Raw genomic sequence first — 13,869 nt, 5'->3', positions numbered from 1 at the left:
TGTTTCTGGATGGACTTCCTTAGGTTTCGGTTCTTTGGTCCATCGTGTTCTTCCAACCCAACCTATTGGGACTTTTGAAGTCCAAGCGGAATTGTCAAGGGTGGTCCAAAAACCTGGGGAATCTGTCAATGATTTCATTTGTAAGTTCAAGAAGGTGAGAAGCAGATGCCGAGTTTTCCTCCCTGAATCAGAATACGTGAAGATGGCACAGCGAAGACTCGATTTTGAACTTAGAAAGAAGTTCCAAGGGATGTAATTCCGTGATTTTTATGAACTTGCTGCCAAAGTGTCAGAGTATGAGGAATTGTTACGAGAAGAAAGTCATAAAAGAAAGTCTACAATGGGCTCTTATTTCCAGGAAGTGGAGGAAGTTTCACTGGCAGAAGTAGCAAATTCCGGATCACGCACTGTCCCTTTATTGAAGCGCAAGAGTGAAGAACTTTCCAAGAAAAGCATTTCTCCAGTGCAAACTCCTTATACTTTCGATGCATCAAAGACGGAGGAAATCTTCGATCACTTGGTGAAGGAAAAGTTCATAACATTCCCCCCAGATCACAAGCTACCCACGAGGGAGGAGTTGAAAGGAAGGGATTACTGTAAGTATCACAATTCCTTCAACCATAATACTAATGCTTGTTGGGCGTTCAAGAATGTCTTGCAGGAAAGAATCAACAAGGGAGTTCTGAAATTTCTTGAGAAGAAAGAAACAATGATAGTGGATGAAGATCCCTTTCCCCCGGTGGCCAATGTGAATGTAAACAACACTGACTTGCGTTTCTTGATCAATGAGAGGAGAAGGAACGGGTACGGGGACAGGTCCATCAAACCAAGATTTACCATAAAGAAGTGTTGGGTGCCTCGAAAAATGATATTTGAGGTCAAGGAGAAGAAGACAGAAGCTGTTCATGAAAAAGACCACTATTACAGTGGAGGCGGTTTGCATTATACTAAGAGGAATATGAGGTATGACAGGGAATCCATGGCCAAAAAGCCAGGGAACCAGTACCTCAGAAGGGGCTCACATCCTTGGTCGATGAATGGCGAGAGGAGAGCTAACCGGCAGTTATTTCAGAAGACAAGACAGAGGTCATCCTTTCTGGATACTGATAAAAAATATGAGAGGAAGTCTCGCTTTGTTGTTCTTCTTAGAGCAGTTCCCGACGGCGTATGGAGGCGAGTAGAACATCCAAAGTTTCCAAAACCTCTTTCTCGGACCCAAAAGCGACGTTTGTTGAGGGAAAAAGCTGCTGAGCGCAGGTTGAACATGGAGAAGCCAGGTAAAGAGAAGAAAAAATTTGGAAGGAGGGCCACTGAAGATTATGGTGAGGAAGATGACGACTTGTTATCTGAGGAAGACAGTGAACCAGTCAAGAGGGCTACTTTCAAAGTGGGACAGATTCTGATTTCGTTTGAGTGTACCACCGGCTCTTTAATGATGTCAGAGGAATTCAAACGCAAAAAGGGGTTTGAATCCGATGTATTCACTGGAAATCAAAGTGGCACAGAATCCATTCAGATTGATACTTTGAATGAAGGCGTTGGTGTTCTTGTGGATGAAGAGACAAGAGTGTTGATGAAGCGACCTACCAGTGAGATGACTAAACATATCAAACCACTCTATATTGTAGCACATGTTAATGATAAGCCGTTGTCTAGGGTATTGATAGATAATGGGTCAGCTGTGAATATTCTACCCTATAGAAACCTTCAGAAGTTGGGGAAGAATGTGGAAGATTTGATTCCTACCGAAGTCTCTGTGGCAGCTTTTACCGGGGAATCTACAAAAACTTTGGGAGTGTTGCCAGCGAATGTTACTGTAGGGTCTCGATCCTCGCCGTAAGCCTTTTTCGTGGTCAATTCCAGTGCTAGCTTCCATGCTTTATTAGGAAGGGATTGGATTCATTCCAATCATTGTGTACCATCATCCATGCACCAGTTATTTTTGATGTGGAAAGGGGATGAAGTGGAAGTGGTACAGACTGATTTGCAGCCGTATCAATCTAATTCCAACGCAGTTGAGGCTAGATATTATGATGGGGCCTTCGGACCTATCAGAATTCGTGATTACGAGGTGAATGGACAGCAAGGAGCAGTCTACATGGACACCAAGAAAGTAAGGGAAGCAGTTGAAAAAATTCTCAAACCCAGTGCCATGGTCTCTCATAGACCCATGGTTCGACCTATTATCGAGGAGGTCGATGATTAAATTCACTAAAGAAGAGATGGAAGTCGCTGCAACTTCCGAGTGGAAAGCCAAAACGCAGCAGCTGGTGAACAAAGTGCAGCCTCAGGAGTTGTGGGATATCGATGGGGCTGGAGCTATATTTGAGGAGGAATATGGAGTTAGCAAGGAATAAGAGTTACAAATGGAGGATTTAATTTTAACTCCGGCTCAAATGAAAGATCGACAGCCGGAGACAGATGTTTTATAAAGATGTAATAGATGAGAAGTATTGTACAAAGTAGGCTGGATAGTCATTTTGGCTAATTTTGAGATATTGACTCGTAGAAAGTTTTTGTAAAATGCGAGGAATAGGCTTTTAAGCCATTCCCCGCTGAACTTGTTTGCAAATAGTGATGGAGCATTGTGAATAAATAAAATCATTGCTCATGAAATCCGATGTAGTTGATGTATTTTAAGAAGAATATTTGTTGTGTTGGTTGGCCAAATTGATGAAAAAATGAAGTTCGTTTATGGCATATCTTGAAACCTTGGGGAGTATTGTTAGAAAAATGTTGTTTAACAGTTGGTTGGTAACAAGCAGTGTTGACCCGCCATGTTTGCATCAATGTTAAAGAAAACATGATTTTTGCCGTTTGTTTAGTTTTAGAAAATTTTGGCAGAGTTTTCCTTGTAAATGTGAAATGCCAAAATCCAAATGGATGAAAACAAATCTCAAGCAGCATGTATATGGTAATAACATGTTTCCCAAATAAAGTTTGGCTTTCGAGCCACTTTACAAAGTTACAAATCAGAAGGACATCCGCCAAATTATGGCAAACAAAAAGAGACAGCAGAAATCAGAATAAAAATGAGAATCGTCTCGAGTCTGTGCAAAGGTAATAACAGCAAAAGCTCAAGGAATATCCAATCTGAACAAATCCCTCCCATTTGGAATGACAATGTGTTCGAACTTGTTCAGCCTCCTTCAGTGTGTATTCCCATTGTTGGTCTTGAAGCTTCCAAGTTGTATCAATGGTTCTGAACACGTTGACCTAGAATCTTGGAAAGCTGAAATAGGGGAATGACTGTAGGAAAATCAAGACTTGGATTGATACCATGTTGGAATCTTCAGCAGAATTAGGGACAAATATGGTCTTAACAGCCAAAGGAATATCAGAGTTGGCTCGATGGATTTGCGGCTAGGAGACGGAGGATCACTAACCATTCCTGCAAGTACAGAAAAATAAATCAATACACTTGTGTAAAGTGGCCAAGAGATCATCCTCAGTTGACAACCAAGTAATGGCTTTTGAACAAGTGACATCAAACAAACAAGATATTGGTTCTCTTTGAAGTGAAGTCGAGATCAAGGCAAGTAGATACCTTGTATATTTGAATGAAGGTATATGAAAATAAATGCAGACAAGTTCTCTAGACAACAACAAAAAGCATAAGGCGCAATGATCACATAGAATGTCCAACAAAGATCGTGGAAGATCGAAAGCTCAGACAATGTATCAAACACCTTGAGTGCATGATCAAGAAAGCAGGTGAAGTCCTAAAACATTTGTGTCATGAAGAAATAGAAAAAAATGTAGAAATCTACCTGCTCTTTTGAGATGAAATGGCTTAATGCAAAGGAGTTTGAGGGTGACAATTTACTTGAAAGTTGAATGGTGTCCACGTGACTCCACGATCCGATGGCAAATATCGAATAATTGATAACTGGGAAGTGAGAACACGATGAGGGAATCAAAGTTTGTTTATGTGAAGGCCAAATTTTGAGGACTGATGTGGGTTTGGGCTTGTCTATTTGAAGGGAGAATGAAAGGAGTATAAAATAAGAATTTCACGTTAGGGATCGTTATTAGAGAATTCTGAAGGATGCTGTGATATAGAATGTGGTCTTCATATCAAGTTTTGAATATGGGCCCCAAGTTTTGAATATGGGCCAAAGTGGGCTAAATATATAATTTGCCAAATTGACACATTGGCCAAATTGGCTACGGGGGGCAATTGTTGTGCCTAAAATATAATCCAAGAAGCCCACAAGATTTACCAAAGCCCAACAACAGCCCAACAGATGCTAAGCCCACAAGAGTTGCAGGCAGTTGGTCCAAGAAAAGCACGATGCGATGAGTTAAGCCACGACCCAACGTGAATGATCGTGGAATATGGTTGAAACTCCCCACGGAGTATAACAAAAGCAGAAGGAATAATCAGAAAGTGACTACCGACAAAATCAACACAACAAATCTACAGCAAAGCTCTGCAGAATTCCTCTCAATAGTTCATCTTTTTCCAATTTTCAGTATTTTAGTTCCTTGAGATTTTTACATATTCCTTCAACTTTCTTGTGATAATGTCGTTCAAATTCATAACAGCGTAATTAAATTTGATGTTGTTCATGGATTCCTCCTGTAATTTTGTCTTATTCCTCATTTTGTGTTTGCGTTTTTGAGCCATTTCGAAGGAGTTAGAACTTACGACCGAATCGAGACTCGCAACGCTTGGTAAACGGAGTCATATCATTCACAACTTTGGCACGATCACGTGCCTGGCACGCCCGCAAATTTTCGTGACAAACAATATCTTTTAAAGGTTTTTTTTTTAAAAAAATCCGAATGAATTAGAATTTTCGCAGCGAATAATACCTGTGTATGAAAGAAGCATATTTTGCATTAATTAATGTGTTCAAGTATGTATATATACTATTAGGACTTTCTACATATTCAAATACAAGATGATGATAAAACCAATTTCTGATAGGCAAATACGTTCTCATGCAGGGATGTAAACGAACCAAACCGTTTGTGAGCTATTCGAAGCTCGATTCGATAAAAGCTCGTTTGAGCTCGTTTAATGAGGCTCGTTAAGATAAACAAACCAAACTCAAGCTTTACAGTATTCGGCTCGTTAGCTCGTGAACATGTTCGTTGGTAAGTTCATGAGTAATCTTTTAGATTAAAAAATAATAATTTTCATATTTGATTTATTGATTTTGCATATTATTTATGAAATATATAGAAAAGTCTATTAAATTTATTTATTATAATAAATTTACAAATTTTAATAAGAATAATGTATTTTTCTTTAAATATATAATTTGCTTTTTAATTAATTTAATGAAAATTTAAATGTATAATTCATATTTATTAAGCTTGTTTAAGCTCGATAAAGACTTGAATAAGCTCGTGAGCCATGCATATATTCGTTAAATAAAGCTCGAGCTCGGCTCGATTAAAACCAACCAAGCTCAAACATTCAAGAGTTCGGCTCGACTCGACTCGATTACATCCCTATTCTTACGTATATGTGAATATGAAGTGCCTATTTGTATTTGAGATGATATGCAACTCTAGTCTACCCAAAATTTCTGATGCAGCTCTAAAGAATGGCAAACTAGTATAAAACAAAATGACCAGGCACCAAACCTCATCAATCAGGAGACTGGATTCAACATAAATTAAATGCTTATCAATCAAGATTTCAAATCCATAAAAATAACAAGATGACTGCAGCCTGCAGATTAATCTGCTAGTTCATTTCAATTCAACAGTAATAGTGTTTTTTCATGCCATAATGTAACATCAATGTCCTCATTTCGCTTATTTATACTGGCATGATTCGATCTTGAGTTCAAATATTAACAAAAAGAATTTCACAAATCTCTTGATGATAAAAATATTAATGCACAAGGATAAACTTATTTGATATTTAAATAATTATGATACACATATATATCATACGCTATATGATATTTATTTTATTTATAAATCAAAATCATATGCTTATGAGTGCTCTTTGCCTTTCGAAAAATATTATCAAGCTCGTTTGGAGCATTCTAACACCGTAGAAGCATTTCTGCTAGTAGGAGGAGACTTGCCAGAAAGACTCGTTTGAAAAAAGTACCTCACCGCTGATAATTATACAGGAACAAGATCCAGGTGCCAGTGGATCTCCAAATTACTAAAGTCCACTGAATCCTTGACTTGATTTAGAGCTGCATTTCTGTGTTGCAATAAAAAGAGCTTGGCATCATCTGCTTGCTCCTTGTTCTCGCTACTTCTTTTCCGTGTTACTTTTCTTGAAAAGCTTTTCCACATTGATTCAACTTTACAAGCTACAAACGTCCCAAAAAAAACCAGTACAAAAATGACCACTTATCAAAACAAGCATCATATATCAATCATCCATTATAGACAGTATTCATTTCTTGGATCAGTATGGGCATCAGTTAACCTCTGTAATCCTATTTAGCAGGGTTGAAGATTATTGGATAGTTGATTGATAATAATTCGTGCAATCATACTAGATTGCACCCAAAAGGGAAATACTGACAGAACATTGCATCTTAATTGGAGCAATTGCATATTTACTGCCAAAGCTTAAAGCCTACGATAAACTGGAGGTGTTGCAACTTATATCGAACTAAATTTTTGTGGATATATTACTGTCGATTTATATTAAACTCAATTAGAAACTCCTAATTGTGATATAAATTTAAATTGACTTGTGTTGCTGAATATTAGTATCCCTCCTGTAAAAGGGCTCGCCCATATATTATTTACATATCAATGATGCACAATTTCCCCAAATTATATACTTTTCCGCCTTTTATAATTTAGAAAGTGTCTGAAATTATGTGTTTCTCTTCTTGTACTTAACTCACACCATTCACTACAGTAAATAATTACTTGTGCTAACTGTTTTGCTTTTGACACCTTCTGATGTCTAAACATGCAGCTTGATGGTAGATCGCATTTGTGATCACAAACTGCTTAGACTTTGATGGCAAAAGAGGCATAAGGCCGGGTTATGAATTAGCCTTGAGCATCTAAAGATAAACAACATTGGATAGCATAATAACAGCTGGAGAGCTGTCACAAAACACTTAAGCCACCTAGGAAGAAGATCATAAGACTTGCAAATAGTGTTCACCACATGCTATGAGGATGCAGAAAATTAATGAACGTATGCCACCAAAATATAATGGGATTAGTTACCTGTGCTTTTATTTCGAAATCCTTGAATAAGACATGCACAAATCCAAGGCCTTCCAGCCCGGGATGCTTTTGCTCCACCTTTTAACTCACCGTTATGTTGCTTCAAGCTGTAGTAAATGTGAGTGAGAAGTAAAAGAAGGAAAAATAACACCATTAGAAAAGGAAAACGTCTACTTACTCTGACAACTTAGAAACGATTAAAGAAAAACGAATACAAAGAACAAAGTTTGAAGAAATGTGGTGAAAAAACAGACAAAAAAAAGAACTAAATGTTAGGCAAAGCGCTAATTGAATATTTGTTTTTATTGCTGTCGTCATCAAATTAAACCAAAACTCCCGTAATCAACAATCATATATTGAACAATAAAGGCATTTACCGGCGAGAAAAATTGTTGGTGACGCCGACGTATGTTTTGACGGGTGGTTTGGAGGACAGGATGAGATACACGACCCATCTCGAAGGTTGAGTGAATGGTTTTACTTTTGGAGAAGAAAGGATTGGATCAGAAGTGGATTGATGGGATTTCAGATAATTGAATGTTCTTGAGAATAGCCTTAGCCTCGCCATGGCCTGAATATACGAAGGCCGGCCGGCCAGTCAGCAACAGAAATGGATGAAATTGTTTTTTTAAAATTAATTGCTAAATAAATTCTTTATCTTTTTTATTTTCAACATCTTAGACACGTGTAATTTGTCGGGCGACGATGTTCACAGATTAAAATAATGTAATTGCGTGTACTCCAACTTTTCGTTTTCTTGGAGCGACGCAGCAGTCCAGCTTTTCCACGCCAACTTAATTTGACACTCTAAAAAATTCAGAAAGAAACCCAATTGTATTCGTACCCCGTTTTTCTGTCCTCCTTGAGTCTTGTGGAACATCCCTTCATTTATTATTGTAGTCTCTCCTGAAAACTGGGACCGTTACTCCGGGCTTCCTTAAAACAGGTAAAGATCGTGTTTTTATTCTTTTAGATTAGATTAGATTAGATTAGATTAGATTAGATTGGGCATGGGTTAGTTTAACTACAGTCAAATTCTAAAATATTCGTTTGGTGGGCAAAACTTTGGTACTTTAATGGGCCTCTGAGTTCTTTTTTACTTTCGTTTTTCAATTATCAGATCAGATGAAGCTTTACTTTGATTAATAACGTTTTAGTGGCTTCGTGTGTTAAGCATATGAGAGTATACGCCAGACTGTTGGCTTGATAAATATTGTCATGGTAAGCAAGAATTCAAGTTTAATAAACTAAATAGTAGACAGCATAGATTCTTGAAGTTTGTTTCAAAAGAAAAAAAAGGAAGAGAGGAATTCTTGAAGTTAAATAACCTTATTCACCCCAAATCAGGGGTGAATCCTCGTCTAGAATTGATAATTTTTTTAAGTTGCATATTCCAATTATGTTGATTCGGGTCAACTAGAATCGCTCCCAGGCCATTCGTTGGCCTGAATCTTGAATCCCCCTCTGCCCTCGATGACCGAATTGATCTTTTTTTTCCTCTCAACTTGTTTCGATATCAAGACTGGCTTTCCTTGATCAAACTGCAAGAATTTTAATATTGAGTTTAGGAAGCTTGGTATATCGGTTTGTTGAGTGATATACTGCTCCATAAAATAAGAAATGATGGTAAATTCTTTAGAAGAAATTAAAGAGTAGATTGAGTCCTAATGAGAATTGATCAAGGGATTTATATATATATATATATATAATATTTTAAATGAGAATGAAATAAGATCTGCTATAATTGTGGTGCACTAAAGTGTAAGCTTTATCTTTCTAGCGTCATTATTGTGGGATGGGTGGTAGCTAAATTGTGCTGACTTTTCATTTGTTTGCTCATCTCAGATAGCTAAATTTGATGATGGAAATTGTTTCTTGCCACTCGTCACAGTGCCGATACGTTCCCAATCTCAAAGGTGGTATATCGGGCTTAAATTCACATCGCCAAGGGTATCATGTTGTAAGAGAAAAAGGGATCTTTAGAGTTGTACTTAAATCGACATGCAAACCGTCAAAATATTCTCGCATGCATAATCTGAAATCAAAGAGAACTGGCCAGTGCTGGCCTTCTGGAACAGTTTGCTCTATGAAGAGACATAAACATGTTAACACTAGTGTCTTAAGTGAAACTAGTAACTCTTACGTGCTTTCTGGAGAAGAGGGTGAAATTATTGTGACTGGTAGTGGGCAATCAACACCAAAGGTCTTGATTCCTAGTTTGCCGGATAATGCCAATGGCGATCAGGTCTCTCACATTAGCAGCTGTTTCTGGGAATGGAAGCCAAATTTAAGCGTTCATTATGAAACATCAGGGTCTGAGAATGTAAACTCACCACCAGTGCTTTTCCTTCCTGGCTTTGCTGTGGGTTCGTTTCACTATGAAAAGCAGCTTAAAGATCTTGGCCGTGACTATAGAGCTTGGGCGCTAGATTTTCTGGGTCAGGGAAAATCTTTACCATTGCAAGATCCTACATTTAGGTCTAGTGCCGGAAGTAAATCTGTGTTAGATGGAGAAAGTAATGCTTGGGGTTTTGGTGATGAAACTGAAACTTGGGCGAGAGATCTAGTTTTCTCTGTTGACTTGTGGAGGGACCAGGTTCGCCATTTTGTTGAAGAGGTACCTTGAAACTTTTTGCACTTTTACCTGCTTGACGACATGTAGATATTCCCTCACGGTGATGAAACATATAAGAGTGAAACTATTTACTTAGTTTGATCCCCCATAACCAAAATGTCGCAGAGTTTTTTTGCGGGGGTATTCAGCCCTTCATCCTTCCTAACAGTTTCATTTGTGCATTGCAACTTCTTTCTTGACATTCGATACTTAACGTGCCGTTCATGTGAAGGTGATTTTTTAATTGACTACTTTTGTGTGAGGGACACTTCTCTAATCCTGATGCTTCCTTTCGAACTTGTCATTAGTTTAGTTTTTAATCGCTGAGCTTATATTCGTTATGCACTTCTCACCGTCATTATTACTTCATTAGTCTTTACTTACATTTGGCTGCCTGTTCTTTTTCCTTGATTACTGCTGCACTTTTTCTCTAATGAATTCTATTGGGTTTCCATTGTCTTACTTGTTACCGGAAATTTGTTTTCTTATTGACACTTGACGATTGAGCAGGCTCTGATTGGGCAAAAGTTTATTGCCCATATACTTCATATTTTTGCTGTTAATTTTTTGGGCTGTCAATCTGGTGCTTCAGGGCTTTAATATAGATGACACCGACACGGAACATGAAATGATGGCATTGTTCAATTTAAAATTATTTTTGTAGTAGAAATTCATCAGAGCAATCTGTTCTTGAAATATATGACTGTATAATATGATGCTACTGCAGGTGATTAAAGAACCTGTTTATATCGTGGGAAATTCACTTGGAGGCTTTGTGGCACTCTATTTTGCAGCAAGCCACCCTGAGCTGGTGAAAGGTGTGACCTTGCTCAATGCAACTCCTTTTTGGGGATTTCTCCCAAATCCTACAAGATCTCCAAGATTTTCGAGACTCTTTCCCTGGGCCGGAACATTTCCTCTCCCTTCCAATGTCAGGAAGCTAGTAGAAATTGTGTCAGTTCTATGAACCTAATTTATTTACTAACTTTCTATCCTCTGCAATATGCTCTAATACTTAGTTTTATTTTTATATGTAAAAAGGACGTTACTTTGTTTTTTTTCTGTTTGCGTGAGAGTTTGAAGAGAAGCTCCAATGCTCATTTTCATGAATCAGAACATATTGCTTTTTTTGAACGATGACCCGTGAAACTTTGGAGTTCTTTGTTGTTTTAGATGGCAGAAAATTAGTGACCCAAAAAGTATCGCAGAAATATTGAAGCAAGTATATGCAGATCACTTGACGAACGTTGATGATGTGTTTTCTCGTATAATCCAAACGACACAGCATCCTGCCGCAGCTGCATCATTTGCCTCAATGATGTTTGCTCCTCAGGCACAGCTTTCTTTCAGTGAAACTTTGTCTAGGTTGGTTTTTGATCAGATAAAATAATCCAACATATATCTCTTGTGTCAGATGATATGATGTGCCTTGTGGATTTGATGTGAATAGGTGTCGAGTTGAGAATATACCGGTTAGTCTGATGTATGGAAAGGAAGATCCTTGGGTGAGACCGGTGTGGGGTTTGCAGGTGAAACGGGCATTGCCGGATGCTCCATATTACGTAATGAGCCCCGCTGGTCACTGTCCTCATGATGAAGTTCCCGAGGTAGGTCGTCTACGTATGTTATGTGGGTGTTCGTTTATGTGAATAAAATCAGGACTAAATGTAGTTGTTGGATTTGCAGGTGGTGAATTATCTTCTACGTGGTTGGATAAAGAATGTGGAATCAAAAGGCAGCGCAGTTCTGCCTTTGCTTGATGATTTAGAGAGCGCCGAGTATAATAATGTGACCAAAGATTTGGAATTTAGCAGGAACGGATCCAAGAAATCAGTACGGGTGCAATACCGTGGCAATACCACTTTTTCTTTCCGGGAATGGCTAAACTTTCATTTCAGGCAAAGGATTCCATGAAATGTCCACCAACATAACAGATACAAAATGTGCATGCATACTTTTATTAGAGTTGCGTGCTATTTCAAAAGTATGTATTTGTCTCAAATATATAGATAGATAGTACTTCTTTTGTTATGTGTTCAGTAGATCTTTTATTGATTAAATTAAATTAAATTTTGGAATAAAAAAATAAAATGTGAAGATTGTAAATTTTGTTTTTTAAAATGATTTTCAAATTCTTAATATTTGTGAGTATGGTACAAAAGGTTAGCATTCTTACACAAAGCCATATATAATTTTGATAATTAATTCCTTTAATAATTAAACTTTTATGGAGACATACTTTATCTTATAAACAATTTAAATTAAACAAGAAAAAATCAACCGTGAAATTGCACCAGAGAAGATGGATGGATTTGGAGTGTTTTGAGGACGCACTCGCATCTTCAAAAGATTTCATTTTTAGAGATAGTGGAAGAAAAAAGAAAACAGACATTGCAGAAGCCGAAATTGTGATCCAGCAATTTCATCTAAAAACTTGAAGTCTGTGGAGAGTGGCTCTATTCTTTCTTGTATTCCATTACCTGCGTCCTCCCATGAGCCAAGACCGGGAGTATCTTTGTTTTTGAGAAGGCTTCTTTGGTACTGGCGAAAGTTAACAAGGTAAGTGAATTTCATTGCTGCCAAATGGGGATTTTGTAATTTTACCATTGTGTGTGCATTGTTTTTGTTGTTGGTATGAACCGGAGGATTTCATTTGTTGCTTTTTTCGTTATTTCAGATATATCAGATAATTAATCCCGATGAGCATGCTGGTTTTATGAAAAAAAACATTACTTGGACGAAGTGATTATAGGCCTGATATTATTCATGAGGTTAGTAGCGACCCTATGTATTTCAAGGAATTCAACCTCCAACATTGGTCAGTGTAATGTCATGGATTAATTGCAGCATGTAGGTGTATACTTATAATTTAGAATTCTTGAAAATTTTATTGTACTATAATCAGGATAGCCTAGTATTATGGTAAACTATCGGTGATATATAACTTTAATTTGTGTGGCTTGCACATCTGCATCTGACCAATCCTTTCTTCTAATGTTGGATATAAACAGGTTCTTGTTCGTCTTTTGGGAAGCTGGCTTAATTTGGCTGGTGGAATACAAGCTGTATTTATTAAAACCATTGAAGGACATCTTATCAAAACTGGGAACCCCTTCTTTATGTGTTTCAAGAACATTGAAGGGATTTTGTGCCATGATGTGTGAGTTCTCTGTATTAAATTCCTATAAATTTTCATTTATAATCAGATTTGTATTTGCAACATTGAGACAATTTTCATCGTCCTTGCTATTTACGCAGCCCAGCTCTTTCAGAAATTAAGCACCAAAGGTTCAGGAAGGGGCAAGTGTTGAAAGCTATTACAGATTATTCAAAACCCAGTTGCTATCCACGTTCCAGTTGGTTCACACAAAATAGGTAAATTGGTTGTATTTTATCAACTTTTTCTTTGAGTAAAATTATCAACTTGTTTTACTAATACTGAAAATTTTTGATGTCAGGGATTTCCTCTACTTCATCAAAAGCTGTGAACTTATGGGAGTTTTTTGATACAATTGTCGATGACCGTCCTCTGGTTTTTTTTGGTATATTTTATTCTCTCCTGGAAAATTCTTTTGATAGCATAGCCAGCTGACTTTATACTCAGCATTTGCTGCTCTCTGATTCAATTGTTAAGAGTTTCATCGATCTGTAACATTGGTTGAGAGAGTTTCATATTTTGCTGACGATCTACTCGTCATCTTTTATTGTTCATATTTCTTCCAACCTACCTCAGATGTCAGTCAGATACGAGGAAAATATTTTTGTCAAAAAGTGTTTTTAAAAATAATATTCCTGTGTCAAACTCGCTACTATTTAAAAAATCAAACAAACAATTAACTGAAAAATAATTCATTCAACATTCGGTGAAAACTTTATCTTAAGAAATTTGTATAAATAAAAAATCAATGCGTACGAAAATATCAACTCTTTTGAACGCAAACAAAATATACTCAACTTATTTTTATATTTATTAAATAAGCATGCTCCACAATCCCCCGATTAATTTATTCAGTTCATATTTATATATTAAAAATGCGACTAATAATTTACATACATCGAAGCTCCGGTACAAAATTAAATGAGTA

The 13,869-nt window shown here is 37.1% G+C and overlaps 2 protein-coding genes and 1 pseudogene across 2 annotated transcripts; 2 read left to right on the top strand and 1 right to left on the bottom strand.

The window, feature by feature from the left end:
* Positions 1-5,725: 5,725 nt before the first annotated feature.
* LOC142530415 (structure-specific endonuclease subunit slx1) lies at positions 5,726-7,806 on the bottom strand. Its single transcript, XM_075636251.1, has 3 exons — positions 7,548-7,806; positions 7,171-7,277; positions 5,726-6,287 (listed from the first exon to the last, which is right to left on the bottom strand). The coding sequence occupies exons 1-3, from the start codon at positions 7,736-7,738 to the stop codon at positions 6,091-6,093; spliced, it is 495 nt and encodes a 164-aa protein (XP_075492366.1). The 5' UTR covers positions 7,739-7,806; the 3' UTR covers positions 5,726-6,090.
* A 142-nt stretch (positions 7,807-7,948) lies between these two features.
* Positions 7,949-11,890, top strand: LOC142530414 (pheophytinase, chloroplastic-like). Its single transcript, XM_075636250.1, has 6 exons — positions 7,949-8,116; positions 9,016-9,787; positions 10,512-10,738; positions 10,958-11,149; positions 11,235-11,391; positions 11,471-11,890. Exons 2-6 carry the CDS (start codon positions 9,029-9,031, stop codon positions 11,696-11,698), a joined length of 1,563 nt encoding a protein of 520 aa, XP_075492365.1. The 5' UTR covers positions 7,949-8,116; positions 9,016-9,028; the 3' UTR covers positions 11,699-11,890.
* Positions 11,891-11,934: 44 nt separating this feature from the next.
* On the top strand, positions 11,935-13,475 carry LOC142530723 (uncharacterized; annotated as a pseudogene).
* Positions 13,476-13,869: the final 394 nt, after the last annotated feature.

The sequence above is a fragment of the Primulina tabacum genome, chromosome 17 (genome assembly GCF_025594145.1).
Source record: "Primulina tabacum isolate GXHZ01 chromosome 17, ASM2559414v2, whole genome shotgun sequence".
Taxonomy (NCBI): domain Eukaryota; kingdom Viridiplantae; phylum Streptophyta; class Magnoliopsida; order Lamiales; family Gesneriaceae; genus Primulina; species Primulina tabacum.
The sequence above is the reverse complement of the archived record's forward strand: the minus strand, read 5'-3'. Positions and strand labels throughout refer to the sequence as shown.